Source organism: Colius striatus, chromosome 5, assembly GCF_028858725.1.
Source record: "Colius striatus isolate bColStr4 chromosome 5, bColStr4.1.hap1, whole genome shotgun sequence".
Lineage (NCBI taxonomy): Eukaryota > Metazoa > Chordata > Aves > Coliiformes > Coliidae > Colius > Colius striatus.
The window spans coordinates 41,210,788-41,229,600 of NC_084763.1; the positions used below are offsets into that span (position 1 = coordinate 41,210,788).

Here is an 18,813-nt window from a genome sequence, read left to right on the forward strand (position 1 = left end):
TATGGACGTAATAGACAGTATGATTTAGTTAGCATATCATTGCTTCACAAGGGTATCTTCTGGTTTGCAGACTTGACACTAGGTATATTTAAATCTTAGCAGCCCTGTTTAGAGAATGCATCTTTCTAGAACTGAGTTACCCTGAATTTGTTGACTGGTTCTTTGCAAAATATTCAAAAGCAGAAGTGTATTCAGGAACATTTTCAGAACTGGCTTTTAAAAAAAAACCATTTTTCAGGGATTTGTTGTGTTTCATGGACACTTTCATGCTGCAGCAATCCTGAAGTCTCCAGCGTTTTTCCTTGAGCCACTGCCATCTTGGATTTATCCCTTTTTTGGAGGACTTATTTCCTGGACAAATCCCCTGGTGTCATTCCCTGATTCAAGTCCAGTATTAAGGTTTTTCATATTCCAAACACTCCCTACTGTTACAAAAGAAGAAAAAGTGGCAAGTTTTATAATAATATGGAAATTTTATACCAATAAATGAGCTTTGAAGGCTCATTATCAGAGAAAGTCTGGCATATGTCTCCTGTCTCCAGTCCTCTCTGGGGGATTTTTTTGTCTGTGTCCTTTACTAGATTGTTTTCAACTTCTGTGATTTAAAAAAACATTAATAGGAGACATTATAATTGCCAGTCAGCAAGTCAAGTTGGAGGAAAAATAACAGATACAGGAATAAGAAAGTGTCTCCTCTGCATCACTGGGAAAATCAGGTTTGAAAGAATCAGTGAGCTCAAATCTGATAGGAGTGGAAATGCATCAGGCTTTACCAATATGCAAAATTACTTCTGAGGCACTAATTTTTTCTTGTTGCACACATGTAGATGCCCCACTTTCTTCCTCTAACATGTGCCATTTCAAATTTGCTGGGCTGCTGTCCAGAAAATCACCACTGAGCAATTTGTACAGATTCACAGAGACTGGGATCTGATCATGCCAAAGCTCTCTTTTACATTCATTGGTGAAGACTACTGTGTTCTCATCATCAGGCTTCTGGTCAGCTGATAGTATTATACAATAAGTTGAAAACACACTGTATTGAGGAATAGAGATTACTTTTAGGACACAGCAGAGAAAGCAAAAGCAGACCAGCATTTTTTTTTAATTCACTGTTCACTAGCTCTTTCTTTTTTAAGTCCTACAAAGTGAGCTTCACCATGTGTAGTGAAAGCTACATCTGTTATTCAAAGCTGATATTGAATTGCATTAGTGTTAGTTTCCTTCACAACGGAATCTTCCTTTCTTGAATATAGGTTTGCTGGAACTTGCTGTGCCTTCAGCACTTTGAGTCACAGCACATTATTGTTTCACATTCATGTCAGTTTTACCAAGTAGAACTTAACTTCCACCTTGAAAAGAAGATTTGACTTTTCTCACACCAAAGTCAAGATAACCAATTAACTTCCTCCATCGCCTTCTCTGCCAAAGTAACATAACATTACAGAAAGGAAAACTGTTCATTTAAAAATGGACGAATTATATATGCAACAACATAGTACATACAGTCCAGAAAGTCTTCTTTACTCCAAGATTTCTCTTTTAATGCTGAAATAATCAATACCAATTTCCACCAATTTTTATTAAGAAATATACAGTGAAAACTTAATTCCCCAAGACATCAGATTTAGTATACATATTTGTGTGTGGGATGCATGGCAAGTGGTTTTATTGAGTAGCTTCACATATTCACATGACTCTTGAATTTCATATGAATCTCAGACATGTCTTGCAACAGTGGATTTGTTCTGCATGTTTCTTTTTTTCTTCTTTCCTTTCTTTAATTTCCTTCCAAATATGTAAATCTATTGGCCTGCAATTCAGCTGTATTCCCTGTTCTGGCATTTGGAATCAGGGGAAGCGAGAAGAATCTCACTGGTAGTTTTGAGCATTATTTTCCATACCTCTATCATATATGCCTTTTACTCTTTTCCCTGCTAGTCATATACCTTAAAGTAAAATTATAGCTGTAGTCTATGAAATAATCAGGCTTTTACATGCATTGATATGATAGCTGTTTATAGCTAATGGTCAGCAGAGAATTGCCAGAAACAAATAAAAGAAACTTTTGTAAAAAAATTTCTACAGGCATTATTGATGAGATAAAGTACACTATGCTCCCTGTTCTGTATTTTAGGACTAATTGAGTTACGCAGAATATAAATGCCAGTGAAATTCATGTCTCCTCCTGTGTGGACAACATCGAGTGCAAAGGCAAAGAAAAGCTAATGTCTGTTTAAAACTTGATACTGTGAATGTCTTTGCTCAAACTGTGTTGTGTTGCAGGAGAAGGAGAGAAAAAGTGTCAAGTGGGATGAAAAGGAGTAATACACTGGGAAATATGTATCAGCTCCCCTGGTTCTAGGAAGTTAGAAGGCCAAACATATGTTAAGAGTACGGAGGGTGGTCCTACATCTGCAGTAAGATACACAAGTGTGTGCCAGCTATGGTGCTGCTCACAGCAGCAGCCCTCTGAGCACAGGCTGCAACTCAAGTTCATGCTGCAGCTCCTGTGCAAGGTGGGAGCAAGGGGTAGGTGGATTTTCCATCACTTTGAAGATAACTCAGTTTTCAAGAAATAAAAAGTTTTCACCTTGGAATCTCCTGATTTGTCCTTTGTCAACATGAAGGAGAATGAGTAAGAGGATTTGGTTCCAAAATTTTGTATGCCCTTTACAGCTTCTATTTTGTCCTTCCTAGGAAAACTTTTGGTCACTGTGTCTGACCTCTTTCTGCCTTGCATGTCTAATCATTCAAAAAAGAAGCAAATCTGAAACAGAAGCAGCCTGAATGATCTGCATTCTTTGCGATTAAAAATAAACAGAGGAACTTTCCCAGGAGCAATTTTCTATTTGTCTTGTTTTCTTTTGTCCTTACTCATTAAATTATATGCCAATTTTTAGATGATTAACTCCTCAGAGCATGATTCTTGACTTCTTACTAGCCTGCAGAATGCCACACATGCCAACAGAGCTGTTTAAGTAATGTCAGATACCGGATCTGAGAAGATCTGTTAGAATATCAGAGTGCAAAAAAGCCCTCACTTCTGGCACCTTGGAAAAAATGCCTGTCTCAGATCTTAGACAAAGTCTTAACAAATTAAGTCTTTCAAAGCTGTTGGAAGAATTGGGCCCTTACCTATGTGAGCTCCTGAGTCAACAGAGAGCCACTAACTTCTGTGCAAGAGAGAACGCATTTCCTAAATGTGGCTGTTATTAAACAGCTCACTCCTCTCATCTGCTCTGTGATGTGCCATCATTTACAGATTTGTACAATGAGTGAAAAAACACCAATAAATTGGAATAGCACTGTCATATACTCACTTTTTGTTGGTGTAAATAACTATGCAAAATGACTGTGAAAAAATAATCCATCATTTCCATGCTGCAACCAACAGCCCAAAGTCTATGGAATAACATCAGCCCACTGACCTTCAGTGTGGTGTTTTGTGGCGTTCAGTGAATAGGCTGTATTTATCCTCAGGTTGTGTCATAGTTTCTAGCAATAGAAATAGGTGTGATAGGACTGCAAAAAATTTTTCAGCTCTGTCTTCTCCCTGTTCCATCTATACTGGTCTTTGTAAAATTTTTCACTCCTTAGATTTCCTCTCTTTTTCTCATCTCGCTATTTATAACTCAACAGCTACTCACTTTTGGAGTTTCAATTCTGCCACAAAAAAGCCCCTTCTGTTAATCAGTCTTGTTGGAATATTTTACCAGTTTCAGCATGTTACATCTTTTACAGTGAGTTTCTGCCCACATGCAGAGGGCTCACGTGAGCTTTCCGTGGAACATTTGCCCCAACAATGTCTATACAAAGTTTTAACAGTTACCATGACCCTGAACTCAGTTTTCATAAAACCTGTGTGGCTAACAGGCTTGAACCCCTCTATCAAAATAAACCAAAAGTACATTTTAAGAAGGTTTCTGTTGCTGATTTACACAGCAGCATGGATGAAGTCAGGGAGTGCTTCAGGAGCAAGAGACTGTCTCATGCATACATGTAGCTGAAGTGCCCAAGGAATATAGAAAAACCTGAAGTTTTCAGGAGGCTTTTATCTGAGGTTTTTTTTTTTTTTCCAAAATGAGCCTATGCATGATCAAAATATTTGCTTTAGGCACTAAGTAGGTATATACACAGGGGGACTGCTCTAATAATGCTGCATGGACAGCACTAAAGCGCAGTTCACCGTTGTTAAACTCCAATTTGAAAAGCAGAGAAACCGTTGTGCTGTTATTTTCCTTTTTTTTTTTTTTTTTATCAGAAGCTGTAACAGGCCTGACATACTAATGGTAACAGTGACACATCAGATGCTGGGGGAAGCAGTTCTGCACAACTTCAAAGGCAGCAGTTTTGATTCAATAAAGTCTCTCTCATATCACAGTGTTTACTCTTTAGCAAAGAGAAACATTTTTTCTTTTAGCTTCTGACCAGTTGGTCAGTTTCCGCTGTTTCTTTGGAGTACAAAAATATACAGGGAGAGGATTACAGTTGCTGGAAATCTTGTATGCTCTCACACTCATGCAACCCCACAAAATGGTCAAAATGGGTTTCTCCTGCATTCATAGTCAAGAAACCTTTTCCATTGTCAGCTCTTTTGGAGCAGGAACTAACTTTCGTTTTTGTTTATTATGCAGAAATCAAATGTATAACTGCTTCTGAAGTAACAGAAGCTATGCTACCCAGCACGTGCAGAAGTTACATTAAGAATTCTCTATTTCAGTGGAGTGCAAAGGCCAGGGGCAAAAAAAAGGAGGAGCAAGTCTTTCGCTCTCATCATGTTAGGGATTTGCAAGCACCCTCAGACAGTGGATGCTAATGTTTGTAAAAGGCTTATTGTCACACATATTACTGTTTTAAAAGTGCTATACAATGAAGAGAAATACTGGATTTCTTTTATATATAAAACATTTGAATGACAGATTCTGCTGCACAGAGCCAGACTTTATCCATCTAATTTGCTCTTACCAACATTTTTTAACACTGTAGCATAATGTCTGGCCAACTAGGTTATCTAGATGCAAAAAAGCTGTTTCAGTGATGACACCTGGAACTAAACTGGAGTGACTTCTCTAATTAGCAGGTTTTTCCTTGCCTGAATTTGTGCCTGTCATGCCAGCTTAGTTCCAGGCAGAAGGGCTGCAGAGATATCGAGTGAGGAGGACCATTTTCACAGTGAATCATCTGCTGTTGTTCCTAATCCAGCCATGCTTTTGAACTGCTGTGTATAATTGCTGTAGGTTTATTTGTCTTCACCATTATTTCATAGATTTTCACATCATTATTTTCAAGCTGCTGTTCTATCACCTTTTAGTATTTGCAATGACATCTGAATCAATATTTCACTGTGGTCTGCTCTGTGTATTTGTCCTGGCTTTGTTACGTTGCTAGTTGCAAGGAAGAAAAGCCCTCTCCCCACAGTGTCTATATAAGTCCTATTTAAGTACAGTAAGGCATATTGAGACAGCCATTTGTGGTCCCTCCATTCTGGGAAAAGAGGAGTTTCAGGATAATGATGTACTGTCTCCCCTTCCTCCCCTTTTCCAGTGTCAGAATATAACAGATATATTACATGAATACTGAATACCTGGAGAGGTTACTCTAGTCAGGGATTCCTCTTCTCTCTCTCTCCTGCCATTTTATTCAGAGAATTCCACTGAAAAGTGTGTATGTTGTCCCCTTTGCCCTGCTCTTTGGCCACAGTGACAATAGCATCCTATTTTTGTTTTACATATCCTGTGATTTCCTTTGATATCAGCGGGCTTCATGTATTTGGTCCTGGTTCACCAAAGGGAAGCCTTGGCACAGTCAGTGTTGTGAGCTCTGCTGAGAACAGTTGTGTCCCTTCCCCTCTCAGCATCCTTGGTACTGCATTTTCATCAGTGGCAAAAGAGTGAGATATTTAAGGTAAATGAAGATGCTATGATAAATGTTACTGCAAGAAGATAAAGGTGAATTGTAAATAAGATGTTGCTCTTTTGTGGGTGTGAAAGATTTCAGAGGGAAAAATTAACTTGATTTTTTTGCCATTGGAGTTTTAACAAATCAGAAGGAAGTCACAGCTCTTACATCTAACTGTGAGACATAGTATTTAGGGCATTGTCCCTGAGGGTGAGACACTGCCATAGACTTTTTCTGTGGCTTCATATATGTCACTTTGTTTTATGGTTAAGTTACAGCAGTGAGATGGCAAGATATTCCTACCCTACAGTGGACTTACAGAATTAACGTATTGTTATGGGCATCCACACTCTGTGTTAAGGAAACGGAAGATGTACGTACAAGAAATGTATGTACTGATGGACTTGCTAGCTTCGAGCAGTTCCCCACCTTGTTGTGCTATAGGGCAAGTACTGAATTCTCTCTCTCTATATGTTACCACACCTCATTGTATGCTACTGCAGTTGCATAAAGTGAAAAATTCCTGACAGGGAAACAATATCAAAGAGTCAGTTCCACTGAAAAGAATTCCCTCATTACAGAGATATAAAGGGTTGATATTCTTTTAATTTCAGTTGTACTTTATGGATATTGAACATATATCTTCTGTTGAGGGCATTTTTCATTTCAGACATCTATGAGCTAGAAGTATCAACTTTAGGACTGTTTCTGGCATGTTACAAAACCATGGTTGGTAGATGATGTGCACTGAAATAAGTGCTTATGAGAAGTGTTGTTCTTGAAAAGCTATTTTGTGCCATGAAAATAGCTAGCTTTTCCTTTAGATAGCAACAGTCATTGGTGAGAGTATGACGAAGTGGCAGATGTTAGAATGCCAGCAGCATTGTCCTTTATGGGACAGGAGCAGCTCACTTTAGTGTGTGGTGGTGGTGGTCTCTCCTTCCCCAGAAACCACCATTCATCAGAGCCATGAAAAAGCTTCAGGAAGAGTTCTGTTAGCTCTGCTCTTCAGTTGCTGGAATAGGTGTTGATTGCTTCTATTTAAAGAGGAATATTACACTGACTAGCTCACCATCCAAGGACAGATGCATACCTGGAGGAACCCTGAATCCTAGTTGCCAGCTTCTTTATGCTGACAAGTAATCTCTGAGTTATCCTTAGCCAGATATTCATTCTGTAACACAATAAAATATTTAAAATTAAACCCTGTACCATCTCACATTAAATAATCTAATTTATACTGATGCCCTACATAACCATCAGTGATATTAGGTTACAGAATACAAGATAATCCATCAAGCAGGACTTAAAAGCAGAATTAGAGTTCTGTACTAAATGGTACATTTACTGATACATTCTTTAATATAACAAGGCAGTTATAAATTAAAATAACCCCACTAGAATCCAGGGCAAGGAAATCCAAGCAGACATGGTTCTCTTTGATGAGGTGAAATAAACCCTCTGTTCTTCCCTGAAGAACAGAAAATAGGACATTGCATTTTTCTTGAAACATATATATTTGAATCTCCAGAATCATGATACTTGCTTATTTGTCTGGGCTCTGGCAGATTCTAGGTGTGATTAGAATCTGTATGTGTTGTGGACTAGCCTGCTCACAGAATACAAATGGAAATGCACAGCGTTTGTAATGATGCAATGTCAAAACTGTAGAGGAGCTTGTAGAAACCTGAGAAGAATGTTAATGCACTTAAGGACTTGAGCTGGGAGGCAAAGGCAAAAAAAAAAAAAAAATCTCTTCTGTGTACAATTTAAAAGGAAAAAAGTTCAGGAATGTGTCTCCAGATCATAGAACTCAGTCCTTACTTCTATAGTCCATTAAATGGGAGTTCATCTTGACTGTCAGTTTTGTCAGTTTTGGACTGTCTCTGAAGACCTTAAAAACCACAGGATCTTACAAAGTATTCTGCTTTCCAAAGGGAGCTTTAACATTTCTGGGGGAAAAGGTCTCCAGACTTCAGTGAATGCTGTAGACATACCACAGGCATGATTTAGTAAGAATGATAATCTTAGAAAAACCTGAGCCGTTCCCAATACGGAATTGCAATATATAGGGTTCATAGAACATGCTCAATAGCTAAATAAAATTGCTTGCAGGATATCCTTATTCTCCTTAGACTTTCTTTTACTGCTGATGTACGTGTAGAAGCCATTCTTATTGTCCTTCATCTCCCTCACTTAATTCAGCTCCAGACAAGCTTTGGTTTTCCTAAGCCCATCCATGCACAATCAGACAATGCCTATATATTCCTTCCAAGTCACCTGTCCCTGTTTGTACTTCTTGTATGCTCTCTTGTAATGTCAAGAGTTGTGTCAGGAGCAATGTGCTCATCCACACAGGCCTTCTGCCTTCTTTTCTTCCTTTTCCTTCCTCTTTGCCTCCTTTGTCTTCCTTTTCTTGCCAGCCTGGCCTAGCACTTTCTTGCCTGACTGTGGGCCATCATTGCCTTTCCCTGTTTTTCTCAGTTTAAAGCTCTTCTTCCCAGGCAGGACATTGCTCCCAGCCCCACAACTGGGCCATTGAAACTACTCTGTAGCTGCAGATCTGTTCACAGAGCAGGACTCTGTCTTATGGTGCCTCAAGTCAGCAGTTTCCAGCCTTTGCCTTCACAGAAATCCAGTTCACCAGCCCAATCAATCAGCTTAGACTCTGTCTGCTCCTCTTTTCATTCAGGATCTCAAATAAGATCCTTCAACATCCTTTTTGATACCTCTCATGTTGCTGAGTCTCCTGACCTTCCCCCCACTGCTCCTTCACTTACTTTATTCCCATGCCCACTTCTTGCAGGCAAGATGATCATCTCCCACATCCCCAGAGAAGTCATTCCCAGATCTGCAAATCCACATCCCTCTCTCAGGAGCTCTTAAATGAAGCCTGGACACTATTCATAGAAAATATTACTTTATTTGAAGACATGAAGAAATGCTTTTCCATTCTCTCTGGATTCTTAGTCTCTTTGTCGATTACATGCAATGAAAGCAAAATTAAGTTCTTAACATTTATTTTACCAGGGATGTTAGCAATTTCCAAAACACAAGGCTAAAATCAGATTTGCATGATTTACAAGTGGTGACTCTTCTGTACTTCCTTTCCTAGATATGTAATCAACGCAGCAGATTTTTAATGTCTTTTACAGTAACTGATGGTTTTCCTTTGCAGAATCAATTATATTTCCTTTCACATAATTGATTTCCATGCAGTTAATCTCTTACACTACTGATATCAAATGTGTAAAAGCCTTCAGTCTCCAATGGGAAGTCATGAATACTGGTTTTGATGTGTTTGTGCATCAGCACAATTCTTATGTTCATTAATCCATACTACTGTATTCTCTGGTTTTAGTGGTCCCCTTGGGTATTTTCAGCTTGTCTGTCCTGAAAACCTTTCTACAGAATGATTTTAGAACTGATGTGGTCTCTGAGCAGGGTGACGTTGAATTTAAGTAAGCCTTATCTATTTGTTGCTTACCTTCAGAAAGTGCTGTGTCTTCTAAATCCTTGGCTTGGTAAGGGGTTAGCTTCTTTCTTTGAATTAAAACAAAGATAAACCCTGATATGAAAAACTGAAACTGTAGCCTTTTCTGTCAATAATTTCTCAAGTTGTGATCCTCTGCAATGTGTTGATTAGGTAGAAGACTTTTTTTGGTTCATCGCTGGCTTTAATAGTGATGTTTTGGTTTTGTGAAGAAAAAAGTTGATTTTAAAATTCTTTACCTCACTCCTCCATCAAAATTGTTACCTGTTTTCCCTGAATTGTGAACACGAGCTATTTTGATGAAGAAAATGAAAATATTTTCAAGTTTTTTTGTCTTATGTCTTTTTTCCCACCTGCTATCAAGCTGTATTTAAATGGCAACAAGGAAAGCCTAATTAAAATATTATCTGTTATTATGTAAGCTCATTGGTGAGGAGTAGTTTGTGGTTTTGTTACCATTTTTGAAGAAGCAATAAGAGTTGACATAATCATGTCATCTGCATTGACAACACTGATGACAGAATGCATTAATGGAAGCTATTTGAACATCAGAGTTTGCATTTCATGAGATTCAAAAGAAGAAATTGGCAGAATATTCATAAAATAATGCATAGACGATCTGCAACAAGCCTTAGAACTGATTTTGAGCTGATCACACATTTTTATGCTGCAGATGATGTAAGAATGATAGCTGCAAAATGCCAAGACCTTTCTGGTAGAGTGCTTGTCAGAGTTCCTTGATATCCAAAAGTGAAAACACAATCATCGTATCTACTTCAAGATGCTGCACAGACAAGGATGGGTATGCTAATTCTGTGCAGTCAGGACAAGTTTTGACTTGGATAAACCAGCAGGGAATCTTTCTCTCTTTGCAGTATTTTATTTTCACAATCCTCAGCTTCCAGTTTTCATATGACTGAAAAAACCAAAACTGGCTTCGGACAGCTACCTCCAAAATATTTGGAGGGAATTAGAGAGCGCTAGAAATGGAGGGAGAAGGGGTAGGATTTTCTGTGTGTGCACTTCCAGGAAGACCTTGATCACACCCAAAACTATTGGTGTTCATGATCTGACATTTCCAAAGCCTGCTTGCAGACTGTGACTGTTATAAACCTCAACCAGTTACTTAGCATATAAATAGAGAGGTGATACATTCCTACTTCCTGGACATATTGGGAAGCTAAATCTGTGTAATTTTCCCGAGACTTTCAGATGAATGTGATGTGTAGTATCATATAAATATGAAGATAGTTCAGCACAAAACATTCCTATAATTGACACTCCCCAAAAAATGAACAGAAGTTTTAAAATTCTAAGGAAATATCTTCCACTAAGAAGTTAAAAAAATTACCTTGATTAAACTGTGGAACTGTTGTAGTGGGTTGACCTTGGATGATTAGCAGATGCCCACCAAACCACTCTGTCACTTTTCCTCCTCAATGGGACTGGGGGAGGAAATACTATGAAAAGCTAGTGAGTCAAGATAAGGACCCAGAGATCACTCAGTAATTGCTAGCAAAACAGACTTGGCTTGGGGAAATTAATTTAATTTCTTGCTAGTTAATTGTAACGAAGTGGTATAGTGAGAAATGAAACAAACCCCACCTTCCCTTCCCTTCCCTTCCCTTCCCTTCCCTTCCCTTCCCTTCCCTTCCCTTCCCTTCCCTTCCCTTCCCTTCCCTTCCCTTCCCTTCCCTTCCCTTCCCTTCCCTTCCCCCTCCCATTCTTCTCAGACTCAACTTCACTATTTCCCTACCTCCTTGCCCGAGCAGTGCAAGGGCACGAGCAACAAAGGTTGCACTCAGATCATAATTCTTCATCTTTGCCGCTCCTTCCTCCTCATGCTCTTTCCTCCAGCGTGGCGTCTCTCTCATGGGAGACAGTCCTTGACAAACTTCTCCAAGATGGGTCCTTCCAAAGGCTACAGTTCTTCACAAATTGCTCCAGTGTGGATGTCTTCCACACAGTGCTGTCCTTCAGGAGCAAGCTGCTCTGGTGTAGGTCCCCAGTGGGCTACCAATCCTGCCAGAAATTGTGCTGCTGCATGGGCTTCTCTTCACAGGCCACAGACCCTTATGGGGAGCCTTCTCCAGCCAATGCATTCGAGAACTATCTTCCTTTATTATTCAGCAAAAGGCATGTTACAGTAACTGTAGGTCTGACTCTGCAGAGTTCAAGTATCAAGACCATGACCCTACCAATAAACAAATCAGTTAGACATGCAGTTCACAGCAGGAAAATGCCCATATTGGATCTCCTCTCTCCCAGACTTCACATGCTTCTAATAGTCTACTTGATGTGGAACAACTACAGTAAAGGATGATTTTATCCTTAAGACATTGGAATATTGTTCAAGCTACCCAAGTTTGTCTCATGGTTTTGCCAGTCTTCCTGTGCAAGGCTTAAAAATTGGCTCTGCCTACTTAAACACAGGTTCTTAGAACACCTCAGCTGAATAATGTTAAAAGTATATTCCCATATGTCTTGTATCATATCTGCCAGGTGTTGTAGACATATGAAGAGGCTTACTTTTGGGCAACTGAGTCATGTCCTTGGTGTCTCTGTCTCACTTTTTCACATGTTGAATGGGGACAATAGTACTTCTCTAGCTATTGAAACGATTTGCTGTTGAGATAAGGACTATCTTTTCTGTGCATTTGTTCAGCATCTACAACAGTGAAGTCCAGGGATAATTACCTTTACACAAATATTTTGTATTGATTCTGCAAAATAAATTCAAGCATTTCTGTGCAGAATTATGAAATGAATCAGTTATTTATTCTGCAGAATCCACCCTCAGGTGAACTGGTTTGCCAGCAAGAGAGCAGACTTCTACACAGAGAGAAAAAATAAAAGAAGGCTTTAACATTAAAACCAGAAAACCGCAAAGTACATTATGTTAGATGAGGGGAGACTAGCATGTTGATTTATTGTTTTATTTCACCATTCACAAAGTCTTCCATTTTGTGACTGTTTTTTTCAGCCTTCAAGGAAGTTTGGAATTATATGGAATTTAAAACAGTGTCAAGGCAAGACCTTGTGCCTGTCTATACATGAAGGCCAGCTCTTACTGACCAAATTGTCCACGTTAAATAGCAAACTTTTCCATATTTGCTATCCTTCTTGGCTAAATCCTGTCAACTGGCCTTGCAGTGTGGAGTGCTGCCTTCTAATGTCTAGAAAACACTCACACTTCAACAATGTGCTAATAATTTAAAGTAATAAGCATCCAGACATAAACATTATGCTTCGAGATGCTAAATTTGAGTGATGTTGCTCATTTAGTTGACAAGTTATGCATGTTAGAAATGATAAAGAGAACATAAACCCAGAATGCCACTCTACAGTTCAAAAATAATAGAAGCAGTAAAAATGCAGATCAATGTATATTAATTTCTTTTCTCTTGATCTGTGAAGAAATAGGAACCTCTTTGACTGGATCAAGGTGGATTGAACTGTAAAATGAGCTGAAGTATTTGTCTGCCCAAAACAGGGGGTCACTGTGAGTTTTGCACTGATCTTAGAGAGATTATTTTCATTAGATTCCTGAAAAAGTCCATAAATTAATCCATTTGAAAGTACCAGTATTTAAATTGCTACAGCATAACTACTTAATGCCACTCCGGGTTTGGTAGAGAACATTATTGTAGAGGCCCTTAAGCAGTAGCAAAAAAGCATTTTAAACACAAATCCTTAAATCAATCAGTGTTGTTAAAGCTCTTGTATAGTTGAAGTGAATTAAGTGTATTTTTTGTTAGTTTAAGCATTTACCTTACTATATAAATTTATCTTAGTAGATAAATACTTAACCTTTGACTTAAAGTTATCCTCCTGTCTCAGGCTTGTGGTTCAACCAGTCTAACATTTTTTTTTCTCCAATATTAAATATCACACAAGGATGTCAAATGATTTGAAGTAATCAGTTCCAATACAAGTTGCAAACAGGCAGAGATTTCTTCCCAGTCTTCGTGAGTTAGTGGTATGTTGATACCTGAGGCTAAAGGGCTTATATCTTATGCGGAAAGTTTCAGGTGACATCCTGAGCCATGTAAAGCCAACAGCAAAATCCTCATTGATTTTTATTACCTTGGGATTAAGTGACTGCAGTTTAAAAATGAAACAAACCAACTTTATCCTAGTCTTCCCAGACATTTCAGTTATCTTTAATTACTTCATTTTTGAGTATCTATTATAAAAGCCAACAGAAAGAGAATGAAGTTTTTGTCTTCTGCTAAATCCAGTGGCAAGGAGGTCCATGCATTAATTCTTATTTTGTTAGGAAAATCATTTTTATCCACTTTTAAACAGCTTTTTTCTAGATTTCATTGATTTCTCTTATCAGTTTAGAGAAATGAAAGGGTGAAAACATCCTCCTTTTTTCTGTTCCTCTGTCATCTGGCAGAACTTATGTCTTCCTTGTGTATTCTACAGAGTTAGCAATTTCAGTTTCTTCAATCCGTGTATGGATTTTTCCATTCTTCTTACTTTGTCCGGGATATTTTCTCTTTCCTTTGTTTCAAATGTGCCCTGATGAAAATGGACATGGTATTCATTGTGGGGATATCTTTCTGACATAGCATAGGGTTAATTTTTCATGTTATTAGTTGTGCTCAGTGTCAGACTTTATGTTCTATTCATGCTAAAAGGTATATAAATTGCAAGAATGTCGGGGATAAAGTCTTGCTCAAATATGCACAGTAAAAGAGAAGACACCAGAAATTTAGAGTCTGGTATTTGTTTTCTGTACAGAGAAGTATAAAACTGAATGTTGTGGTTTAACCTCAGACAGCAACTAAGCAAGCACCATGCGTCTGCTCACTCACTTCTCCCTCTTCCTGGTGGGATGAGGAGGAGAATCAGACAAAAAATTTGTGAATTAAGATAAGAACAGTTAAATAATTGAAGTTAAATAAAGCATATTAATTCTAATAATTCTAATGAAAACAAAGATAACAGAGAGAGAAATAAATCTTAAGGAAAGACAAGTGATGCCCGGTGCAGTTGCTCACCACTCTTGACCAATGTCCGAGCAGTGACCAGCCCCTCTGGACTAACTCCCCCCAGTTTATAGACTGGACACAATGTCCTATGGTATGGAATAGCCCTTTGGCTAGTTGAGGTCAGCTGTCCTTACCGTGCTTCTTGCTAGCAGAGCATGGCAAACTGAAGAATTCTTAAGGTAAGAGCTATATAACAGTAACTAAACCATCAGTGTGTTATCAACATTATTCTCACACTAAATCCCAAACGTAGCACTGTACTAGCTACTAGGAATAAACTTAACTCTGTCCCAGACAAAATCAGGACACTAAGCTTGACCCTTTCTGTTGTCATTTTACGTTAGTATAGAACTGCTACATAAAGCAAATATAAAATAATGTTAAAGTGGTGTCCATAAATTTTAAAGTTATTTTTCTGGACTAAAATTTCTTATCCTCTAATTAGTTGAAAGAATTGAGAGCATTCAGGAGAAAGCGCTGCTTTGATGTCATAAACCCAAAACAGTAAAAAATATTATATCAGTGTTTCATAATGTCATCTAATATCCTTCTAACTCAGAATGTGAATTAATCCAAAGACATTTCTTTTTGATGAATAACAGAAGTTCAAAAGCTTTTTCTTAATTTATAAGATACATTACACAGAAATCTTCCTTGTGCTGCTTCAGTTATCTTTTATCTTGATTATGGTTGACATTTTTAGGGTACAAGGCACTGTAGTTAGGAGGATAATTTTAAATTCTCTATGAGGTGTTGCAATTGCCTCTGAATTATACGGGAGACAATTTGAAGACAGAGCACTATATTATTTTTCCATTGTAGCTACTGGATACCTCATGCAGTCTGATTAGTGCAATGAAGCTTTGAAAGACAAAACAGTGAAAACAGAAAACATTGCAATGCTTTACAAAGCAAAGGATGGGAACAGATTGTCAAACTGCCTTTCTTTTTCCTATGAATTCATCTAAAATTTAATACATTACAAAATATTGCAAAACCTTCATTTGCTAGGAGAGTCTGGTCAAGGGAAGGATTGTATTGCTTGAATAACTCTACTTGCTTTTTTGCCTCTAACAGAGGAGTCCCCACCCAAGCACCCCAGCACCTTTACTGCTTAGACACAGAGATTTGGGCCCAAAGTTTGACCCCAATTTTTATGTACATTTAAGCTTCAACAATTCTTTATTTGGCAACCCTGAGCCAACTCCTCTGATTACTAAGATTCAGGGATAGGAAGGAAGAGAATGTAGTATCTTCCACAACATATTTTTTACTTTCAAAAAATATTAATTTGGTGCAATTTTTCTTACTTTAAAAGGAAAAAAAGCAAGCTACAGTTTCAATTGTACTTTTTACCTTTAGGCAAACTTGCTGTAACAGCTGCCAAAATTATATTATTATGATCTATACTTTCTTCTGGAATCTTTCCAGCTCATCGTTAGGTGAAACACATACCATAATAGGATGAGGAACAGAAGCTGAAAGCAAATATTTTTGCCAGTTCTGTCTTTTCATGAGTATAACATGAGAAACTGCATTCTGATATAGTTGTAGAGACATCTAACATTTATTACAGTATTTTCAGGTTTATAAAAACCCATCTGTAAATGTCTACCAAATTATATGAACAGTTTCTCTTTCAGTCTAAATGGCTTTCTGATACCCTTGCTCAGTTCATATTTGCACTCTGAATGGAGTTTGAGAAGGATGTGGTTCACGTTGAGGTGAGGACGGGACAGGATCTGTCACTGATGACTGCAAAACAGACCAAAGCATTTAGCCAGATGATAAAGACTGATGCCATGGAACAAAATCTTTTTTAACCATCTGGCTGAAAGTTTGCTCACTGATCAGCACTTAAACACTTAAATAAAAAGCCTGATTCCCAAAAGCATTGTCATAGCAGTAGATCTAATGACTTGAGTGAAATTAGTTTTAAAAAAACCAAGAGGCTTGTTTGGGAGCCTTATGTCAGGCTCCTCTCCTGACAATCTTGAACTGAAATGTTACGATTGATAAGAATTTTATGTTTATTAATTCTTCTCCAAGATGGAATTGCTTTCCCACAGAAAGCACCAGCTGTGTGAGTTTGCAGAGGCAGCCTTAGGTACCTGATAGTTGACTCCTTGCACTGATGTAGAGCTCAGAGATTGTGGGACATTTTGATCATGGAATCTTTCAGCAACCTAAATCCACTACGTTTTTGCAACAGGAGGAAAAAGGTTTCCAAGGACAGGCTTGGGGTTATGGCAGGATGCATCCATGCTGGTAAGGAAGATAGACACCTTCGTCCTATTGACCCTGGTTTCTGTAGGAAGGTGACTGGGTGAGCAGGTCAGGGCAGGAGGTCTACACCACCCCACTGGGTCCTTGGAGTGCGTACATCTCCTCACCAGCCAAAACACCAAACTCCTTGGAGAGGTTGTGCCTCATTTGCTGCCCAACATGATGCAGTCACATAGACTGCCTCTATTTGATAGTGTTTATTGTCTTCTTGGATCTGCATTAAAAAAAATGGATTGAGATTTATTTAATAGGTTGCCACCTGGCTTTTGAAGAAGCAGGAGCAACTGGAAACAAGCAGGAAGCCATTTCCAGCAGTCAGTTCAGTCACCACGTAACATCAACATCAGCTCTGCAAACTGCTACTGAGTCCTGGGCCACTTTCTCAAAATCTTGAGCCATGGCATTCTTCATTTCATGCCCTCTAACTGCACTGTTCAGTTTCTGAAAGAAAGTCAGGAATGAGAAAAATAAAGCTTGTATCAAAGGACCAAGGCTTCAGTTTGTTGTAAATTAGAATCTTTCTATTAGCTGATGGCATTGGAAGCAAGCTGTGAAAATCCTTTGACAAAAGATGCTGTAAAAACATGATATGTGATTTTTGTACTGCCAATTATTGTAAAAGCAAAATGCAACATTTTATAATCGAGCCACTGCTTAATGCTATTCTCTTTTTTCTTTTTTCCTTCAAATCAGATATTTATCTTTGAGAATAACATCTATTACTGTGCCCATGTGGGGAAACAAGCCATCCGAGTGGTCTCCACGGGAAAGGAAGGTGTTATTTTCAATGGGCTCAGCGACTGGCTGTATGAAGGTAGGACAAGACATTGAGGGCAGGAGGTAGCCATGAGTTTCAGTTATACTATAGATTTACAGAACTGGCTGGAATTAGACATTCAACATTGGATTTCTGAGGACTGGTGGACTATGGAGGTAAAAATCTGCTATTTTAACAGTTGTCTGAAGTGCTGGACTGGAAGTGATGTGAAATGATGTAAGAATTCTGTTTTCAGGCTGTTTTTCTTTCCCTTAGTCCAAATGTAATAAATCACCAAGCTTTAATGAACAGAAGTGCTTCATTATTTAATGGCACCTGCAATCACTCATAGACATGCCAGTTTTCAAATCACAAAAAAAGACCAGAAATGGGGAGAGAAAGAGGTTTTACTTTAAAGAAAAAAGAAAGGAGACAATTTTACTTGATTAGTTGTTTTTCACAGCGCTAGATAGGCCCTGGAAGCTGCCCAGATCTTGCTCCCCGAACATTTTCTAAAAGCAAAGACAAGTCCTCACAGTAATTGGCTTCTTTCCCTTAAAAATTGGCCTGATGGGGTAGAGGGTCATTACTGGAGCATTGCTTTATTTTGGTCCTTTCAGCTGGCAAATGGTTATTTAGCTGTCTGTGAGCAGCTGCTTGTAAAATATTCTCACCTGCTGACCAGTTTAGGAAAGGATCCCAGACACACTCAGTTCTTTTAGGGTATTAAGTATTTGGGGTATTAAGCTAATACTTAACAGAATTAAAATTAAAATATAAAGTGTATATATATATATAAAACATGCACACAACATGCATTCCTCTCTCTGTTGCTGGCTAATGATGCTGGCAGTTCCTTTTCACATGGATCCTGATTTTGGGACCTGACAGTATCTCTTTCCTGTGGCACAGTTTCCTTCTAAAGTCACACTTTCTCCTGCAGATTCCAGTACAGTCCAAAGGTTTTCTTACCTCTGCAGAAAGAAGTATCCAGATACATATATTAACTGTGCCCTGTGGCTGCTCACAGTTTCCTTGAAGCTTAATGGAACACAATAGATTGCAAAATACCATTCACTGTTAATTGGTACCACAGTTAATTTGGGGCTGTTGGACTCAAAAAGGAGGAAATTATAAGAAATTATTTTGTTTGCCACTCCCAGAGAAGCTTGTCCCATAGACCAGTGTACAAATTCATCAAACACATCAAATCTGATTGACATTAATTTGATTACTTTCAATATTCAAATCCATGTTTGCACTATACCACAGAGTATTTTCAAGTGAGTATCCTCCTTGTGAAGCACGTTGTTACCAGAGGAGTAGCTTAGAAGTCACAAAATATTAATTTTCTTTGTTTTTTCCTTCATTATGAA

General features: G+C 38.3%; 1 protein-coding gene across 1 annotated transcript in view; it reads left to right on the forward strand.

Annotated features, from left to right (window-relative positions):
• Positions 1–18,813, forward strand: part of DPP6 (dipeptidyl peptidase like 6) — a 434,766-nt gene that overhangs the window by 326,304 nt on the left and 89,649 nt on the right. Inside the window, exon 8 of the mRNA XM_061996360.1 lies at positions 17,374–17,494. Within this exon, the coding sequence (XP_061852344.1) occupies positions 17,374–17,494 (121 nt within the window). The remainder of the gene's footprint in view (positions 1–17,373; positions 17,495–18,813) is intronic.